We start from the raw sequence: 18,902 nt of genomic DNA, 5'->3' as shown, positions 1-18,902 counted from the left end.
TAGTAAAAACATCTACAGAAACAGTTTATACTTCTTTGTCTGTTTCACACAATTATTTTTACCCCCTCACTTCTCTAACTGAGTCAGGTATTTACACAGAAACAAACAGCGGTGGAACAGAACTTAGATGCAAATTGCCCCCCACCCCCCCCAGACCCTTTCAGTGTTGGACCACCGGAGAGGCAGCTTTAAATAAACTTTCTTTAAAACCTACTTGAATGAAATAGTCCATTCCAGCCTCTCATCTCATACAAAGACAAGATGGCCTTTCTGTGTCATAGCATCAGCCATCTCTTAATATACTCCTCATATACCTGCCAGTTTCCTTCTACTCCCTCCCAGATTGTTTATTGAGCCATGGAAGCATACTAGCCCCTTTCTTATGCCCCAAGACTGTACTTTCTCAACGGCCAAATAAACTTTGCTGTTAATTTATCTCCCTTGTTTGTGATTCATGCCACTGGGCTCAAATCTTGTTTTACTGAGCCATTACATTGTGTTCTTCTGCTTCTCTTCCTTGTCCTTCTGTCCATCTTTTCTAAATCACTATTTCAGATTCAGAGGGAGGCTGAGAAAGAAAACAAGATCAGGGATTCAGAGGGTGAGAATGGAAAAGGGAATTATTATGAAGAGAAGAAAGATGGAGAAAGGATTAAGTTTGACAAAATAAGCAGAAGGGAGTGGGAAACAGAACAAAAGAGGAGAAATTCTTTTCTACATTTTCTACAATATTTGACATGATGGGAGAGAAATGAGGAGGAGGTCCAGCTGCCTAACTCTTCCCTCTGCTGGAGGAGTCGTCCCGCCCCAGAGAAGTTCACATCCAAACTCTCTTCTCACTCTCTCCTGTCTGTCTGCTGACCTACAACAGAGAGAAGACACAAGAATATTGAAGAGATTGAAAAGGAGAAGACTTACAGCAATTGTACAACTTTAATATACAGGCGGGCATAAACATCAATCCTTTACAAAACTGTGGGTGGATCAAGTGTACAAGGACTTTTTCACCATTTCATTGTCTTCACCAGGTATGTTTCAGAAACATTTTTTCTAACCTGTTTAGTTTTATAGTTTCTATTTATAATCTTAGCTAATTATATATGATGAGCACACAGTCTGCATCACTCTGTTTCATTTTCTCAATTACCAATACTCACACTTAGGAGCTACACAAAGAGCAACTCTGACTGGATGCCTTGCACCTAAGCATTTACTGAAATAAATGATAGTTGTAGAAAAGAGATTGATGTGTATTTATTTCTCTCAACCTTACTTTCCCAGCTCCCAGATGATTTAACTCACACCCCCTAGCCACAAATGTGTCTCTCTCACCAACAGGAGCTTTCAGTGTTTAAAGAGTCAATCTCACTGTTCTGTCTGAAAATGTAGGAATTTAAGACAATTGAATTTAAGAAAGCTCTAGATTTGACATCCATAAATAAAGTTTGTTGTTTATTTTATTGGATCCCCACTAGCTTCTGCCATAAATTCACAATTTCCTTTGAGTCCTTACATTAGATGTCCAAATAAAACATTAATATAATCATGAAAGCAAGGTTCAAGGTGCTGGGTAATAATTATCTGCACAAAAAGATTTTTTTTAAATACCCATACACTGCTGTATTGTTTCCAATTCTTTGTTTATTTTACATTGATATACAAATAAAGAATGAGGACAGAATTGGTAATGAGATAGCAGTGTGCAGGTATTTTTCTGTTTTTTAATCCAGGCCCTCGGTCATGTTTTATCCAACTGTCTGTATGATGATGAAGAGTGGAAAGACCTTCCTAGGCAGGACGCGTTAACAGATAGGAACTCATCCGTCTCTGGTATTTATAAGGAAAGGAAAGACACTTTTGGCCATAACCAGTGGTTCTGTCAAGTAACTTTTAACAATAAGCTGTGGTTCAGGCGAAATCCATCTGGTTTTCAGTGAGAAACAACTTTCCAAGTGCAGCCACAGAGTGGAAAAAAAAAGGGTTCACTCAGACATCAAGCTTGTAAAAATCTCACTCAAATCCTTTGAATGCTTTGATGAAATTCCTTAAAATAAATATAAGTTTTAAATTCCACAACACAACTTTAGTATTAGTATATAATAAAATAATAGTTTTCAAGGTTATCTTTGAACATTTGTCATCATACTTAAGCAGATATCCAAAGGCCAAGACATTTAAATAAGACAGAGATTGTTGAAACTACGAACAATAATAAAATAGGAAGTGTTTTTTTACACAGTACTTTTTACTATTTAATTGGTGCATTATGTTACTTTCTCCATCTTTGTCTTACACACACTTTATATTGCATAGTGTATATATAATATAATGTTGTATAATCTTTCATTTAAAATAACAAAAACCAATTGCAAAGCTGATTGATAAAATAAGTTTTCAGGGCCTTTAACTTTTAAGCCAGCACAGATAACAAGTCCTAAAAGTGCTCAGGATAAAAGTATAAGAGCTATGGCACTTGCATGTCAACAGATTAGGGTCCATAACAGGTGACATCAGTGACAAGAGATTCATTCCAGTCGCCCTATGACAAGTCTGATAACTCTTGTAAAAGCTAACACACATATTTTGAGTCTTTGTTTTTGTCTGCTGTATAACTTGTTTGGGGATTCCATCTTAAAAATTACAGAACAAATTTCCCAACACACTGCAACATTTCTGACAGGTTTTATTATTTATTTATGCTATTTTATCTCACCTCACATAATCTAAGCCAAACCAGAGTTCTCTTAAAATTATAAGTCTGTGTTTAACATATTGTATTATTAGATCCATCTGAAACCTCTTCTACGAGAATAGCATCTACATGTTGAGGATTTTAAAGCCTCCACTCCTTTAAACAGGATGTGACACATTGATCAAATTTATGTGACTGGCTCAAGACAAACGTATGTCGTGTGTGTGTTGAATAGCAGCACACACTGGTCATGGTTCATATTAATAACATACTCTGTGTTTAAAGTAACACACAAGGTCATGTACTTAACTTTGCTGAAAGTGTCACATCCTTTCAGAGAGCATATTAAGATGGATTCAGTCGTCTCTACAGTACGAGAGGACGTTGTTTATAAGACGAGTCTCTCTCTGGATTAACTTCTGCAGATGTTGACCACATTTCATCCCTAGAGGTCATTACTCATTTAGTTTTTAGTATGTGTGTGTGTGTTCTCACTAAGCGTGGAGTATTGAGCTGTTTTAGACCAAATGGAGCACTCCCCATCACTTTAGATTTGAGTTGTTGAGTCTATTTACAATACAATATCTATGGCTGACTCCAGGGTAAAAGGTTGAGCCATTTGTCTCCAGCAAGCATTATGGGAGTCGTTGGTTTAAATTCCTGCTTGGTGGTGTGTACAACAGAAGCCTGAAAATTATAGTATCATTTGAGCAAAAATGGTTCAAAGAAGGTTGCAACAGCACAAATCTGGAAACAATCCTAACATGCTTTTAGCTTTTAAACTAAAAACAAAGAGTCTGAAGGAATTATTAAGTCTTTTCAACACAGTGATGAAGTCACCATTGATTCATTTTAGAGTATTAAGTCATTTTATTGCTATCATTATTTGCACAGCTGCCTGTTAATCAAAGGAATTCAACACTTGGCAAACACAATACAAAATTGCCCTGTATGCAGATGATGTGTGACTATTTGTAAAGCAACCTCCTTTCATGTTTCTCACTAGAAACTTTGTAATTTTACTACTTCATATTGTGATTCTATATGGCGTTTTCATATAGTGTTTCTGAACTTATAGGAACAATGCATACATCTATAGGACCCATACTAACTAATAATGATGCTTATTTCTCTTCTCACTTCTTGATTTTTCTTCTGCCACTCAGAGCTCTACCTACTATTCATTCATCCTTTTCAACCAATGGAGAGTCCTCTTGCCAACATCAGCTCCACTCCCAGCACTGAGTCCCTCCTGCCCCTCCTGACTCCTGACCTGACTAACTGCAGTGCCTGGAGCCAGCGGTGGGGGGCGCCACACTTGCACAGGTTAGCCCACCTGGATGTGCAGCTGTACCAAGACTTCTATGCTGTGTGGGTCTCTCTTATGGTAAGATATAATACCTGTTCATTTTGGTCATTTCCAAAATATATCAGATTAATTAATGAGGATTTCTATTAAGGATAAAATTTAGTGTATTAGCAATTTATTTGCGTGAATTGTTAATGTAATAGTGGAGAGCCTGGCAGGAATAAGACCTACTCTCCAGACTGGCTAAAGAAATGTGTGTGGAGAATGTAAAGGAGCAAAACTCTAACCAAAACTGCTCTTGAGCAAGGCACTGAACCTTCAAATACTCTTTTTGACTCTGTCTGACTATCAAACTAAAGTGAAACATCCACATTCACTGAAGTATTAGATCACTGACAGTCCATTCCTCCTTGCTGCAGGTGTGTAACTGTGTGATGCTGGTGGTCGGCGTGGTCCTCAACAGTTTGGCTCTCTATATTTTCTGCGGGACCTCAACCCACTCCTCTGCCTCTGTGATTTACACCATAAACCTGGCTGTAGCTGACCTGCTGGTGGCGCTGTCGCTGCCCGCTCGCATTGCCCTGTACCACAGTGGAGGGAGCTGTGTGGCTTGCTCTTACGTTCACACCTTTAGCTACTTTGTCAACATGTACTGTAGTATCCTGTTTCTGACCAGGTGGGTGTGTCACTCCATCATTAAGCATTTAAAATGAGTGATCACTGTCAGCATGTTTAGAAAAACTTTTTTTTTAATCTCCTCTTTTCTCTTGAACCCCCTTCTTCCCCTCCTCTCAGTATCTGTATAGATCGGTACCTTGCGGTTGTCCATGCATCCAGCACTCTCCATCGATGGAGGACCCCAGGAGCAGCCAAGTGTGTCAGCGCCACCGTGTGGTTCATTGCAGTGGTGGTCACCTACTCTTTCCAGGTGAAGATACATGCACTACAAACACAAAACACTGAGATAAAGATAAAACTTTTCAGTTTTCAGTTGATGGCATGAGAATCAAACTAAAATCCAGAAATCTCCTGTCTCCTGAAAAATCATTCAGTATTTGATCTCTTTACCATGACATAAACTGGTGGATGTTAGTCTAGACCCTAAACTTCCAACCATGGCTTTGACAGAATAACCTTAACCCAACAACCTATTTATAACATTTGGGAGCGTTACAGTATCTCAGAGGAGGTACAGCCTGGGAGGCCCACTTTCAGACGCAAATATTCCACATTAGATAGGTCACCATGTGCTTAGAACAGCAAATGTGAATCTTTGAACTGGCTAGGGTTTTGGTCTCTCCAGTTTGGACTCTCCAGTTGGCCAGATCCTAAGATAGGTGTGAAGACATGGCCCTAAAAAACACCATTAACAATCCATTAAAAACATCTCTTAAATGAGACACACAGATGTTAATATCATAATATTGAAAGGGGCCACAAGCTGAAATTTTGATGTAGGAGTTGAATTATATTGGATGAATGATCCGTTTAAAGGATCATCTCTCTCCTCTCTTCAGACCACGGCATTGGAGTTCAGCTCTTCCTGTGTGCTCCTCCCTGCCCTCTTCTATCTAACCATCCTGGAGTTCCTCCTCCCCCTTCTCGCTGTGGTGGGCTTCACCCTGCGCGTCGCCTGTTTTCTTTCCTCCAGCCATGGCCTGATGCCCCAGCAGAGCAGGGCGAGGAGGGCTCGCGCCATCAGGCTTTTGGCCACCGTTCTCGTGGTCTTCACTGTTTGTTTCACGCCCTTCCACATCCGCCAGGTGCTAGTTTACTTCCGGGTCAAAGTCGGAGAGGAGGTGCTAGGACAGGGGGCGGGGCATGTGCTCGCCTATCACATCACAGTGACCCTGAGCAGCCTCAACAGCTGCCTGGACCCAGTGGTTTACTGCTTTGTGACGGACAGCTTCAAGAGAGTGTGGAGGACGCGGAGGAGGGGAGGGAGGGAGGGGGACGGGGAGGCCGGGCATACAAGTGGGGTAGAAGGGGAGAGGAACTCTGTGAATAAATGTCCAGGTACGGCACTGGCGATAGCTCACAGTGTGGCCACTCTCACTCTCACCAGTTCACCTATATCTACAGTTAACCAGTCTACTTAGACAGGTGGCCTCGCCTTGACCTGTGGATGGAAAATTACAGAGACACTGAAGGATCTAACTCAAGAGTGACGGATAAACGGGGGAAAAATAACAGATAAACAGAAATAAACACTGCAAATCTCTCTTTAAGATGAGAAAAACAAACCACTTCATGAGCAACACGTCTGGCTGTGTCCCTCCATCCATCCTCATCACTTTATCTCTATATGTTTTCACTCTGACCTTGTTGTCCTGAGACTGATACTGGCCACAAAGAGGTCTGCTGTGAAACTGATGAACTTGTAGTAAGGGAGATATCACATGCTTCATTAAATTGTGATGTCGAGGTGTAATTCATGACTTAGGGGTTGTCTTATTTGATTTTTTTTGTAATAATTTAGGGGATATTCACTGTTATTAAAGTTATACCACATAACTACAAAGCTGCAATAATCTCCCTACGTTTCCTGTCTGTATCTTCACTGCAACCCATCCAATAAAGGTGAAAATGCCAAAATGCAAAAGCAGTATTTAGTTTGAACAATGTCTGGTGGCCAAATGACTGTTTAAATGGAAACAGTTTTGTTCTGTTCAGTTCTACCATTTCTGTCCCTGTGCTTGCTGTGCAAAACCAAAAAAAAAAAAAAAAAGAAGATGACGTCAACAGCATTAAAATGCAGAATGACATAAAGAATGAGTGAGAGAGCAAAGCAGTGGGACAGAGTCTGGAGTCAACACACTAAATAAGCTGGAAGCAAAGTACTCTTCAGATGTATAAACACTTGTAACAGTCTCTCAACTGCATAGTTTAGCTCTCTTTAATGCTTTTGTTTATCATTTTACAAGTGTCTAAATGGAAGAGTGTCGTCAGTGTCATACAGAAAACTTACATCTCCAACTGTAATGGAAATTATGAAAACAGAAAGTGCAATTTGAGTTTCAACAAATGTTCTATTATATTTTTCTGACATGAGACAGCAACATTCAGAGTACAGTAGGCAACTTAAAACACTTTCTGTAGACTGTAGTTAAAGAGAATTGTGCTCTTTTATTATTTTGTCTATCTGTGTAATTTGGGAAACATTGAACTAAGTCAAAGGACTGAAAAAAATCTGAGTGACTGTGAACTGCTGTATTTCCCCTAAATTGCTTGTTTATAGCACTTCTTTACAATTTATTGTATCTGTTGTTTTTCTTTGAGTTTATGTTGTATTTGTTAAATGTCTATGTACATAAGTGTATTTGCAGTAGTACATGTACTGGTGTTTCTGCAGCTATTCAAATATACTCGATTACTTTTAATTATGGGATCAATTAATTGAAATATGCATGGGTCAGAGTCAGTTTGATTTGCTCCACTAGAGGACAGTGTCTCACCACAGCAGCAGGTTGTAGTGTCTGAATTGAGTTGGTACACTGATTCACAATGAACTGCAGCATCAAAAGTAATGAAAACAGTACAGTGATGACAAACTGGATGTTAATTATATAATTTATGTGATCAGGCACATAACTGCAGCTCTAATACAGTTAGATATAAGAAGGTGAATTTGTGTGATCTATGTATGTGTTTGTCATTATATCTGCTCTGTAAAACTTCAAAACTTCTCAACATTTCATCTAATGTATTGCCATACATGGACCTCAGTTGCATTGATTTAAAATAAGATGTGGTAAATCTGTTCAAAAGAGGGTGCTCTCAACATAGTTTTATTTTACTGATTAAAACTAAGAGAAGTGTCAGTGAAGTGTCATAGCAGGGATGTAAGTCATTAAATTGAGTGGTATTTCCCTTTAATCCCTCCAGAGGAGCAGCAGGTCATTACAGGTCACATAACGTAATGCTCTGTTCCTGTAAGTTTATACCTCTCTCTCTCTCTCTCTCTCTCTCTCTCTCACACACACACACACACACACACACGCACACTTACCATTAGCTGGTCCTGCTGTCACATGATGAGTCTGGGTAAGACATACACACATACACACACACACACACACACACACCAGTTTCAGGTTCCTCCTCTAGCTTCTCTGGATGGAAAGAGCGAGGGGCTGTGACTCAGTGTGTGAGAAATCTGATTCTGCAGAAACAAAGTTTTCTGATCTTCCTCTCTTCTCTCTGCGGTCTGACCACACAGCATCATGGGAAACCAGTCGGCTGCTTTGAAGATGCTGAGTGAAGATGTTTTGTCCAGAAAAAAAAAAAGGGTCCTGAAACTGCAGACCAGCAGGTTATTTCAGCAGCAGTCACACAGATAATGACATGTAACACACAATTTCTCCTTTGTTTATGCTACATGTAGACATAATTTTAACCTGACAACTGTTAGAGTGCCTGAAGGTGTTTTCTTCTCTGCTACCAATAATTTATGCTTCAGTTAGTCATTCATGCACGTTTAACTAACAACAATATACCAAAGGAAACTGACATACTGTGTTCACTAAGTAAGATGTTTATTTTGATAGATAGATATTCTTTATTACACACCACTGTGTTATTGTGTAACTTTGTTGTTAAATCAGTTAAATTAAAATGTATGCAATCAGGGGAAATTACACAAATTTATGACATTTTACAATTGTTGCGGTAATATCTGTCATCTATCTGAACTAAAATAAAAGAGCATCAATGTACATAATGTATCTAAATTTCTATGAAGTCAATTTAGATTAGGAGATAGTAGAAAAAAATGTTTCTCTTCTGAATGATGTGTGTTTTTGTTCTATTCCCTGGATATACAGATAACTATACATTTATTGCAATATTAAAGCAACTGTGATTCATATCATTGTCACAGCAATAATATATGTGGAGCTGGTAATCACAGGATTAGAGTTTTTTATACGACACTTGTGATATGTTCTCCAAGTTGTCAAAAAACACTCTCGCCACCCTTCCACCTTCATTTTAGATTTTTCTCGTATTTTGGCGTTTGATTAAAAGCTATGAAATAATGAAAGGAGTCATTGTTTGTTAACTTCTGAACAGATTTTAAAGGTGCGTTCCATACAGTGTTCATCCAGAGTCCTACATATGAAGGCTCAAGCATATTTACAGAACATAGAGATATATATACAGTCTTTATATAGAAAACAAAACTACTAACAAAAATAATCATCTTTTTTATAGCAGCAAAAAAAGAAGAAACTAAAAGAGAAATATGTATATTTACATCTTTTTTCAAATAACAAGGCATATTATGTATAGTACACTGCGCATACTTGCTTTCCCATTCTTTAAGTATTTTTCTTGATTTAATCTCTGTGAAGATCAAAGTATATAGGCATCTTTCTCCATCATTAACACACAGTTTACTAGAGGCAGAGCCACACACACACACACATACACGCAGAGTTCGGCCAGGTTGGACTAACTGCATGGCCATCACGGCGCTGGCACTAACAGCTGCTGGCTGGAAATATGACACAGCATCACCACGTCGCCACATTCATTCAATGATCAGGACAGTGGAGCCAACATGGCTGCCACTGAAAAAGTGCAAAGGCCAAACTACTGTGTGTGGCCCTGCCTGAAATCCAAAGAACAGATACAAAAAAAAGAGACATTTTCTAGATGAGTTAAAACACCAGAACAGAGACAAAAAGACTCGTAAATAACCTCAGGTATTGCAGCCATCGATTCCAGAGTTAAGTGTAAACCAGGTGATTGCGAAGAACAGAGAACAAGAACCAAAATACAAACACTGAGATGACTTCTTTTTTTTTTTAAACACGCTCCTGCCTTTTGTTTTGTATGTGAGCAGCTGTGAGACAACTATTCACACATACATACTCACACACAATCCAGTCCTCTTCTATAACATCTCCCATAACAGCAAATAGAATAACTTTAATTCACTCTTTTGGAAACTAAGTGAAAAATGTCCTTTATAGACAAGAAAACTCAAAAAATAAATATCCACAGTTATTTTTTTTTTCTTTCTTTTGCAACACAATTCTTCTGTTTTTGCTTTTTTTTTTTTTTTTTAAACTTATTATGTGCAAGTTCTGTGCAATGTCAGACCCCCTGGCTTGTCCAACATCAAAACAAAAATGATTTCGGCTGAAATCAACTGACATTCATTGACTTTTTAAAAAAAAACATTTAAGTCACCAGATGGAATCAAAGGTAAGAACTCAATCTCCCAGCAGGCCGAGCAAGAGGCCGTGCTGACTGAACATTCCAGAGTCAACAGTAAAAAGGCTTGGGACATGAAGAACAAACCTCCCCTCCTCCTCCTCCTCCTCCTCCTCCTCTTCCTCTTCCACCAAAATAAAAAGACTTTCCCCTGCACTGAAACAGAAACACTCAAGTTGCACTTCAAGTATTCACGGCTTGGAGTTTCTCGCTTACACTTTTAACAAGGAGTGCTGCTCGGGACGACGCACATCTTGTATTTTTTGTTTTTTGTTTTTTTACATTTCAACACCTCGTTGAAAAGTGACAAGATGAGCGCGGTCTGAAACTTTACTCATAAATGTGCAAAAATGTAAAAAGTCACATGCTTGTTAAGAGTGTACTGACCCAGACCGAGCACAATGCTTCAGCTTAAAGATTATACGTTGTTGTTGTTTTTTTTTTTACACGAGTTCAAACAAACAAACAAAAAAAAGACACAAACATCCAGCCATGCATTAGAAAATACATCCCTGACCTATTAGGACAATAAAGAAAAGAGCTTGAGTGATTTGTACAGAGTCATACTTTGGTGTTCCACACATGCATTATCGCTGTTGTCGCATGCAAACCTCCCAAACCCAAAGTCTTTTTGTTGTTGTTGTTTTTATCTTCATGTTTGTCCTTAAACTGAAGTTGTGTGTCCATTTTTTTATCCAGAATATTTTATTGCCCTAGTGGTTACAGAAGCCACGTAAAACTCTGGCACCTGTACCTCCACATCTTTTTTTTGTCATCATCCCATCCCTGTTTATTTATTTATTTATCTATTTTTTTAATGTCCCAGCACCTCAGCGAGAGCAGGACAAACCCAGGAAGCAAGTTACTCCTTCTCTTATCTACTCTGCTCTGGGACTGACTGAATGTACCTGAAATTATGGAAGGAATCGAATTAGTTAAAAACAGGGTTAAACTCTACAATAACACAAACCCAAGTGAAAACATAACAAGCACATAATCAGTGAGTAAATTCTTTTCTAACGCCCCCCCAAAAATTAAATAAGCTTCTGGACTAAATAATTTAATACACACTCAAATAAAAAGTTCTTTCATGACCCAAATCCACGGCCTTTCGCCCTGACAGACGCAGGAAAAAACACCTGGAACAAACAACCCTGCTGTGCCCGCACGAACCTCACACGGTCCTCTCCTCCCCCCGCAGCTGATTAACAGAGGCCGTTATTGCAACACACGATCTGATTTGTCCAAAAACAAACAATAAAATCTTTCATTTTGCCCTTCAAAACTTCAAGTTACACGTCCAGCATCGTCGGCTAAAGAAACAATCCAAAGATTAAGATTATTTAACCCTAATGGTTTACACTCAATATTAATAAGTACTATTAAGAGATTAGTTTTATACAACTTGCATGTATCCCCTTTGTGGTTTTAATCAAATATTTTTTGTTATTAGCCTATTACTTTCACCACTGCGTATGGATGTTAACAGGGTCAAAGTAAAGCTAAACTCAGCAGTTTTACTTCCCCATCCCACATCACACTGCCACTGCTGCCTGCCCTCACTAAACAGCAGACACAGCCATTTTGCAAGAGCCATTTTACTGTTTAGTTAAACTGGAGTTAGGGATGCAAAACTGGATCAGAACCATCTTCAGTGAAAACAAACTGAAGCTGTTAGGCTCAGGAAATAACGGATTCTCATTAAGGGAAAAATTTGGTAAATTATTCGTTGCAGTTTTTCTGGAGACCAAGTCCGATTTTGCTGTAAAGTAAAGCTGCAGCTCTCAAAACTTTCACTTCACCAAATAATTAGGTTTCAAGATCTGCAGGGACCTTCATAAAATGTAAAACCTGCCTCTGCTGTCTTATTTTGAATCAACCCAAAGTTAAGACATGTATTTACAAATTTGTGACTTTTCAAAATGTTGTTTAAGTTCAAACATTTAAAGCAATAGTTTAACATTTTGGGAAATATGCTTATTTTTCTTGACCATAATTAGATGAGAAGGTTGAAATTACTCTCATGACTCAAGTCTACAACAAAGATGTAGCTAAAACCAGCAGCCAGTTAGCTTAGCTTAGCATAAAGACTGGAAACAGGGGGTAAACAAGGGTAACAAAACTGCCAACCAGCAACTCTAAAGCTCATCAAGTTATTATATTTTGTTTATTTAATCTGCAGGAAAACAAAGTAGTCCCTGGTGGGTGGACTTTGTTAGCACAGGACAGAGCAAACTAAGCTAACCAGCTGCTAACTGTAGCTTCATATTCACCATACAGACATGAGAGTGCTCTCACTCTTCTCAGCTAATGCTCAACAAAAAAGGGAATAAGCACATTTCATAAACCTTTTTTTTTAGGTGAAAACATTTTTCCAGTCCTCCTCTAATCTCACTCCTAATCCCTCTCTCCTCAGTTAAATATCAATTCACCGCACCACACACAGCTAAAATACTATTATCTGCTTCTCTATACTGATTATATTTGGCCCATTAAAGTGGAACCAACACACCTTTAACAGGAACACAATCCTTTTTTCTCTCTTACATCACATGGGCCCCAGAAACCTGATGTTTCCCAAATCCTTTTCTTTCAAATTAACCAGGATCCGTTCTAATATGCTTGTGTCCCATTTCACTGACACTGGTCCTTGCTGGTAACCTAAGACAAACAAATCCAAAGAGGATTTCAAAGAATGCTTTTCTAACTGGAAGCCGTGACACTTTTTTTTTTTTTTCAGAAAATGGCTCAGCTAATGTGCAGTTAGTGACAAACATTGTGTTAACAGCATTTACTAAAAAATAAAATAAACAAGCAAAAACAAAAAGGAGAGAGAGAAAGAACAACTCCACATCTCTGTTCTCTTCTCCTCTGCTGTTTGGTTTGTCTCTTCTCCGCTCCTCTAACATGCAGCATGTAGATTAGTCTGATTATTCAAAACAAACAGAAGCATTATCACCATCATCATTACTTTCTCTGGGTCCTCAATAAATCATGAAAATAGTATTTTGGATTGTAATGCCCTGTATGCTGCACATATTGCATCTTTGCTCTTTCTTTCCTGGAATTTCACTCAATAAACATCTTTACTGTTTTAAACTCTCAATATAGAGGCAACTTCACACTCATGCCCGACACTTTAGCACAGATTCTCCTTAATATTGTCATCTTTGCCCTGGAGTGAAAGCTAAATTAAAGATTTTAACACTTCTGCCATGTGGCAGAGGGCAGCAACAAAACAGTCCTTCTGACATTTGGGGGCTTGAGATCAACAATTTCCCCCAGGAACCAGGCTTCGGGCTTTTTTAGTTTCAGAAATGCCACTTCCAAAAGTCTCTAGAGTCTTAAAGCTACTGTCGCAGAGTGCTGTGAAAGTCCCGCAAAAGCCAAGTGTGTTGTTGGGTTTATTTTGGTGAACACCGTGCCTGCAGTTAACAGACACACACACGCACACTCTCTCTCATCAATCGGCGTCCACGTGACGGAGTAAAGATTCGATCAAGCCGATTTACCACGGCAAGGAAGAACGATTTTCAGCATTTTTTTTAAATGATTGCAGCTTTGAGGACTAAAGTTCATCAACAGCGTTCATTATTCAGTTGTTCATTCAATTCAGATGAAGAGGTGTGCGTATGAGGGTTTGTATGTTTGTATGTGTGTGTGTGTGTGTGTGTGTGTAAGTGAATCCCCTGAAGTTTCCAGTCCAGGCAGCTGCTCATTAGCACCTCCTAGAGGCCCTGAGAGACAGAGACGACCTCTCCTTAAAACCATGACCTGTGAATTAACTCACTTCTGGACGACCCTGACAGATCAGTCAAATGTCCGCGAAGGTTAAGTGGAAGGAATTTCGGTGACGGCTGAAACAGCACTGGGACCAGAATGATTTCTTTTTTGTTGGGTAAGTTGTGTCTGGTGTGACACTGGTCCCACGTCAGATTGAGTTGTTATCTGCAGAAAATCAAGACACACCGAATCAGAAAAAGCAAGAGCAGACGCCAAGAGTGCGCGAGACGCCCTCCTCTCTCTTCTTCATGTCTGTAAACTCCAGAATCCTTAAGTCTTCTCCAATGGCATTGATGATAAAAGTGAATTTAGTTGTGTCTGCTGCAACAACGTCTGTCAGTAATTTAGCCAGCCAATCACAGAGCAGACTCATTCTCCATGTGACAGGAAGTGGTGGTGGTGGTGGCCTTGCCCTCCTTGTTGAGTTTCAGGAAGCTGGGTTTCTCTATCACCACGGTAACGGCCGCTTCGTTGCTGCTGGGATTTTCCAGCGTCGTCAAGGCGCGTTTCTCCGAAGCTTTGGCTGATTCCCCCTCCCTAGAAATCCCAGTGAAAATCACAAGTGTTAGGACTTAATCTGAGGCTTAAAGGAACAGTTTGACATTTTGGGCAATATGTGTATTCATTTTCTTGCTGAGGTGGATTTTGTTACATTTGGACAGAGCCAAGCTAGCTGTTTCCTTCTGTTTCCAGCCTCCGCGCTAAGTTAAGCTAAATCAATCTTCTCATCTGAGACTCAGCAAGAAAGCAAATAAAGTTATTTCTTAACATGTCAAACTACTCCTTTAATTACAGCAACTGACTAAGACCAGATGGTTTTCTCACCCATTGTTAGGAGATGGGTAGATGACCAAGAAGCAGGCAGTGAAGAATCCTAGGAGAGAGCCCCCTGAGGCCACCATGGGAATGACACGGACGCTGCCGACAGCTTCCACCACTGCACCCAGAGCCGAGGCCACCAAGATCTGACTGATGTACACCTGCAAAATCATGTTAGAATTATAGACGTATACAGTACATATAAGACTAAAGCACACCGATTTTATAAGGACAATGAGAACACAAACCTGGCACGATAAGATAGCACAGTCAATGCCAAAGCCTCTCCGGGAGTTACCAGGACTGTGCTGGATGTACTGCAGGAGGAAGAAGTCACAGTAAATAAACAACAGTCAGAGCTATGTGCTGAAAAATATGATGTGACTTTTACATGTTAAAAGGAACACATTAAGTTAAGTCTGTACCTCTTTCATTTCGTGATACTGTCCTAGCAGAGCATAAGGACAGTAGGAGATGCTCATGGAGATGATGCCCATGCTACTGATCATCACCATGGCGACATACACATTAGGAAAGATTGCCATGATAGCTGTTCCTACGGAGGGAAAAACCAGATCAGTTCCAAAGTTACTTTTTAGCTGCTCATATTTATCTTCGTTCTGTTCTCTCACTGTGCTGCGGTTCATACCTATGGAGAATCCAAGTGTCCCCAGGATGTAGATGACCTTAATGCTCAGGTCAAAGTTGTCAAGGTACTTCTGGAGAACAGCTGGAAAAGGAAGATTGGATTGTTTAGTCCATTAGCTATCCCTCTTCCTCCATTTATAAACAGCGAGAGAGTTGGTTTTCTGTGAGAAGCGTGCTTGTGTGCTGTTACCTGAGCACGTGGCAGCAGTCATGGCGTATATAACCAGTCCCCAACATCCCATCTGAACTCCTCTGTGATAATTATCCAGCAAAGTAGAGTTTGCAGGAGCCTGAGAGGAAAAAAACAGGCAAAGTGTCCATCTGAGCTGTGTGGCAGCCAAAACAAAGACCAGTTTGATTCAAGTGTGAACTCCAAAATTCTGAAGTGATTATTTTGTTTTTCCAAAAGAGCTGCAAGCCAAAAGTCATCAGATCATTTTGGATTTTTCTAAGCAGACACACAAACACAGAGTCAAGAAAAAGATGGCACTCCACCTGCAATGTTACAAAATGATTACAAATAAAATTCATCCAAAGACCAACATAATAGATTTTGTGTTGTTTTGGATCTATGATGCATCTCCTTTTTCATGATCATGTATTTTGGGAAATGGAGATAAGTGCACATAACATGATCTCTTACTGACTTTTAATTAATTTACTAATGTTTATTCTCCCAAATTATACACAGTTTTCCATTCATTTAAATATTGAGAGATTATATAACACTGCAGGGTGCATGGATTCTAGTCAGATAATACATATTTCACTATAGTGCATATTCATATTTGTCTCTTTCTGAAATGTCATCACTTCTTAGTTTAAAGCTCGTACGGTGGGGTCTCCATGGTAGATGACTTGTCCCATGAAGTCGGTGAAAAAGACAGCCTCAGCGATGATGGAGAACCAGGTGAGCAGGTGACAGGCGCACAGTCGCAGCAGCTCCGGAGGCATCTTCAGCATAGGACAGCCACAGGAGCCGCACTGTGGTCTCAACCTGAAGAGAGCAAAGGAGGAGGATTACACAATATACTACCAAAAAGAGACACTTAACACAGTGGAAAGAAATGACAGGGCTATCTTGTTTCCATGGTTACAGGTTACTAGCCCCCCAAAAAAACCTTGAAAATGTTTTTAAATGACTCAGCTGCTTAGATTCCTAACATTTCTATTTGTCCATTATGATCTGTACTGCTTGCCAACTAGCTTGTCAGAAGCAGCAGTAGTATTATTAACAGCATCACAGTCTATTATTTGACTGTGATGCTGTTCCTCCATCCTGCTCCTCACCTCGCCTTCTTCGCTCTCTGTGTCTCCACTGGAGGAGTTGGTGTTTCCACTCCGGTGTCTGTTTCTCTGTCTGTTCCTCCTCCTGTGTCTGGCCTCCACTTCGTACAGGTCGTTCATGCTGCGAGATGGCTTGATGAGGAAAGCGGCGTTGGCCCTGCGGTAGCGGTAGCGGTGGCTCCCCACTCGGCCGTAGTAGGAGAAGGTGCAGGACGGCTGGCGGTAGAAGGTGTGGCGGTGGCGTGACTGTCTCATGGGAGCTCCGGTGCTGGCAGCTGGAAAAAGAGACAGAATACTGAGATTCTTCTTCTTTGTAACTGGTTTAGAAACTGTAAAGATGATTTCTTAATTGTATTACGTGCAGATACTGACCTTTGACCATTCCAGCACGATGGGCCTGCCCCTTAGAGCTCAGTCCGTTAGTGCTACGTCTATCAGAATTAGTTACACTGGCTAAGAGCCGCCCGTTCAGTGTCCGCTGCTCATTGAGCTGGTTGTTAAGCAGCGCCTCCTGTCCATCATCGTTTTCCATTTCTTGTAAGAAAGCGGAGAGGCGGCAAATCCTCGGGGTGGTAGCATGTGTTTGGTGGTTGCTGTTTTGGGGGCGGAGCAGGTCCTGGCTTCCTGTGCTGCTGCTGCGTCTGATGTTAGCGAGCCGGGGAGGGGGAGTGCTGTGGGCGGGGTTAAAGAAGGACGAGGTGGTGGGCGGTGAGCCGTGGTAGGGCGAGAGGCGGTCGGCAAAGATGGATGGCTCGATGTGGCACAGGAACAACGCGTCGTGGTCCAGGTGGTCAAGAGCGCCGTCCGCCATGGCAAGAACACTGTCGCTTTTACCTGAAGACAAACAAGGAGAGGGCTCATCAGTTTAGACGTGAGAGATTCAGAGACCTCAAAGGATTTACTGTAAGTGACAATTATGATAAATGCTGATGGAAATCATGAGGGAGGGAGCCTTGAAAACCAAGGACCAGATGTTCCTACCACATGGTTGATTTTCCTTTCCAAATGTCTTTGGATTTAAAGATGAAATTTAGGTTAGACTTACTTCTCACAAGCTCCACCTCTAGAAAGTCCATGTCCATATCTCCACGCTCTGACTGGTCATCTCCATAAGGGTCATAGAGGTCGTAGCTGTCCATTGTTTCATCCTCTCCAATCATTTCCAACTTTGGAGCAAGAAGTCCAGTCCTGCCATTGGCCGATGGTTGCGGGTTGGTGGGATCCGGAATCTCCTGGTGAGAGAAGCGTGTTTTGTGACATAATGGAAAACTGAGGTCTTAGTTTTTTGCTTAAATTACAACTGAATCTTTACATACCTGGTCCAGCCTGTCATGTTGGGGTGAGTACTGCTGCTCCTCAATGCTGAGGAGATGTAACGCCACAGAGATGGAGAAGAGGATGGCGGCGAAGAAGAACAGGATCTGCTCCTGAGACTTGAAGACTTTTCCTAGGAAGGTGTGCGTCCAGTCCAAACCTCCGAGCGCGTAGCCGACTGCTCCGCCAAGACCTGCGCACATGGTCACACGCACAGATTTAGACTTATAATCGAAGGAAAGAGACGGTGAATTATTCTTTTTCGTCTTTTGTTTTTGACGGTGGACATCATTATTTCCTGGCACTGACGAAAGTATATTTCTGTGTGTCAGATGTCAACCGTACCTGCTGAGGCAGCGTGGATGTTGAGCGCCATGTCTTGCTCCTCTGTGTCTGCCACATCTAGCAAATATGCTCTGATTGGTCCCTCTGTGGCATCCGCACAAAAGTCCAACACCACCACCCCGAGCACGGTGAGAACGATGCCTATCGGTTGTCTCCCCTGCTCGTCACCTAGCGACAGACCTGGAGGAAAGACATGGAAATTATTTCATGAGTGTTTTTTTCTTATTACACAACAAGCAAACCAACAATAGGCAGAGAATGAAGACGAGACATTTCTAATGTAAACACATTGATGTAAAGTGTGTTGAACTTTATTTAGGCCCATAAAAATGAATAATATTAATGACAACATAAATACAAAGATGTTTTGTAATGCTGATGTAACCCTGGTCAGAGCTGCGAATATGATCAATAGCTGATTGGTGAGTTACAACTGCCATCCAACACAAACACACACATAAACAGGTCACCGCACATTTCCCATAC

General features: G+C 40.6%; 2 protein-coding genes across 2 annotated transcripts in view; one reads left to right on the top strand and one right to left on the bottom strand.

Moving 5' to 3' along the window:
* Positions 1-406: 406 nt before the first annotated feature.
* On the top strand, positions 407-7,822 carry LOC108879463 (G-protein coupled receptor 20). Its single transcript, XM_018670737.2, has 5 exons — positions 407-1,028; positions 3,859-4,079; positions 4,421-4,677; positions 4,797-4,929; positions 5,519-7,822. The coding sequence occupies exons 2-5, from the start codon at positions 3,894-3,896 to the stop codon at positions 6,098-6,100; spliced, it is 1,158 nt and encodes a 385-aa protein (XP_018526253.1). The 5' UTR covers positions 407-1,028; positions 3,859-3,893; the 3' UTR covers positions 6,101-7,822.
* A 1,227-nt stretch (positions 7,823-9,049) lies between these two features.
* LOC108879461 (solute carrier family 45 member 4) overlaps positions 9,050-18,902 on the bottom strand; it is a 52,236-nt gene continuing 42,383 nt past the window's right edge. The window contains 13 exon segments of the mRNA XM_018670736.2: positions 9,050-14,540; positions 14,829-14,983; positions 15,071-15,139; positions 15,248-15,378; positions 15,472-15,552; positions 15,661-15,760; positions 16,305-16,433; positions 16,435-16,467; positions 16,761-17,032; positions 17,130-17,591; positions 17,803-17,989; positions 18,074-18,264; positions 18,417-18,596. Coding sequence (XP_018526252.1) covers positions 14,360-14,540; positions 14,829-14,983; positions 15,071-15,139; positions 15,248-15,378; positions 15,472-15,552; positions 15,661-15,760; positions 16,305-16,433; positions 16,435-16,467; positions 16,761-17,032; positions 17,130-17,591; positions 17,803-17,989; positions 18,074-18,264; positions 18,417-18,596 — 2,171 coding nt within the window. The 3' untranslated portion in view covers positions 9,050-14,359.

The sequence above is a fragment of the Lates calcarifer genome, linkage group LG3, assembly GCF_001640805.2.
Source record: "Lates calcarifer isolate ASB-BC8 linkage group LG3, TLL_Latcal_v3, whole genome shotgun sequence".
In the NCBI taxonomy this organism is placed as follows: Eukaryota; Metazoa; Chordata; class Actinopteri; family Centropomidae; genus Lates; species Lates calcarifer.
Note: the sequence above shows the minus strand (reverse complement) of the source record. Positions and strands in the feature narration are given on the sequence as shown.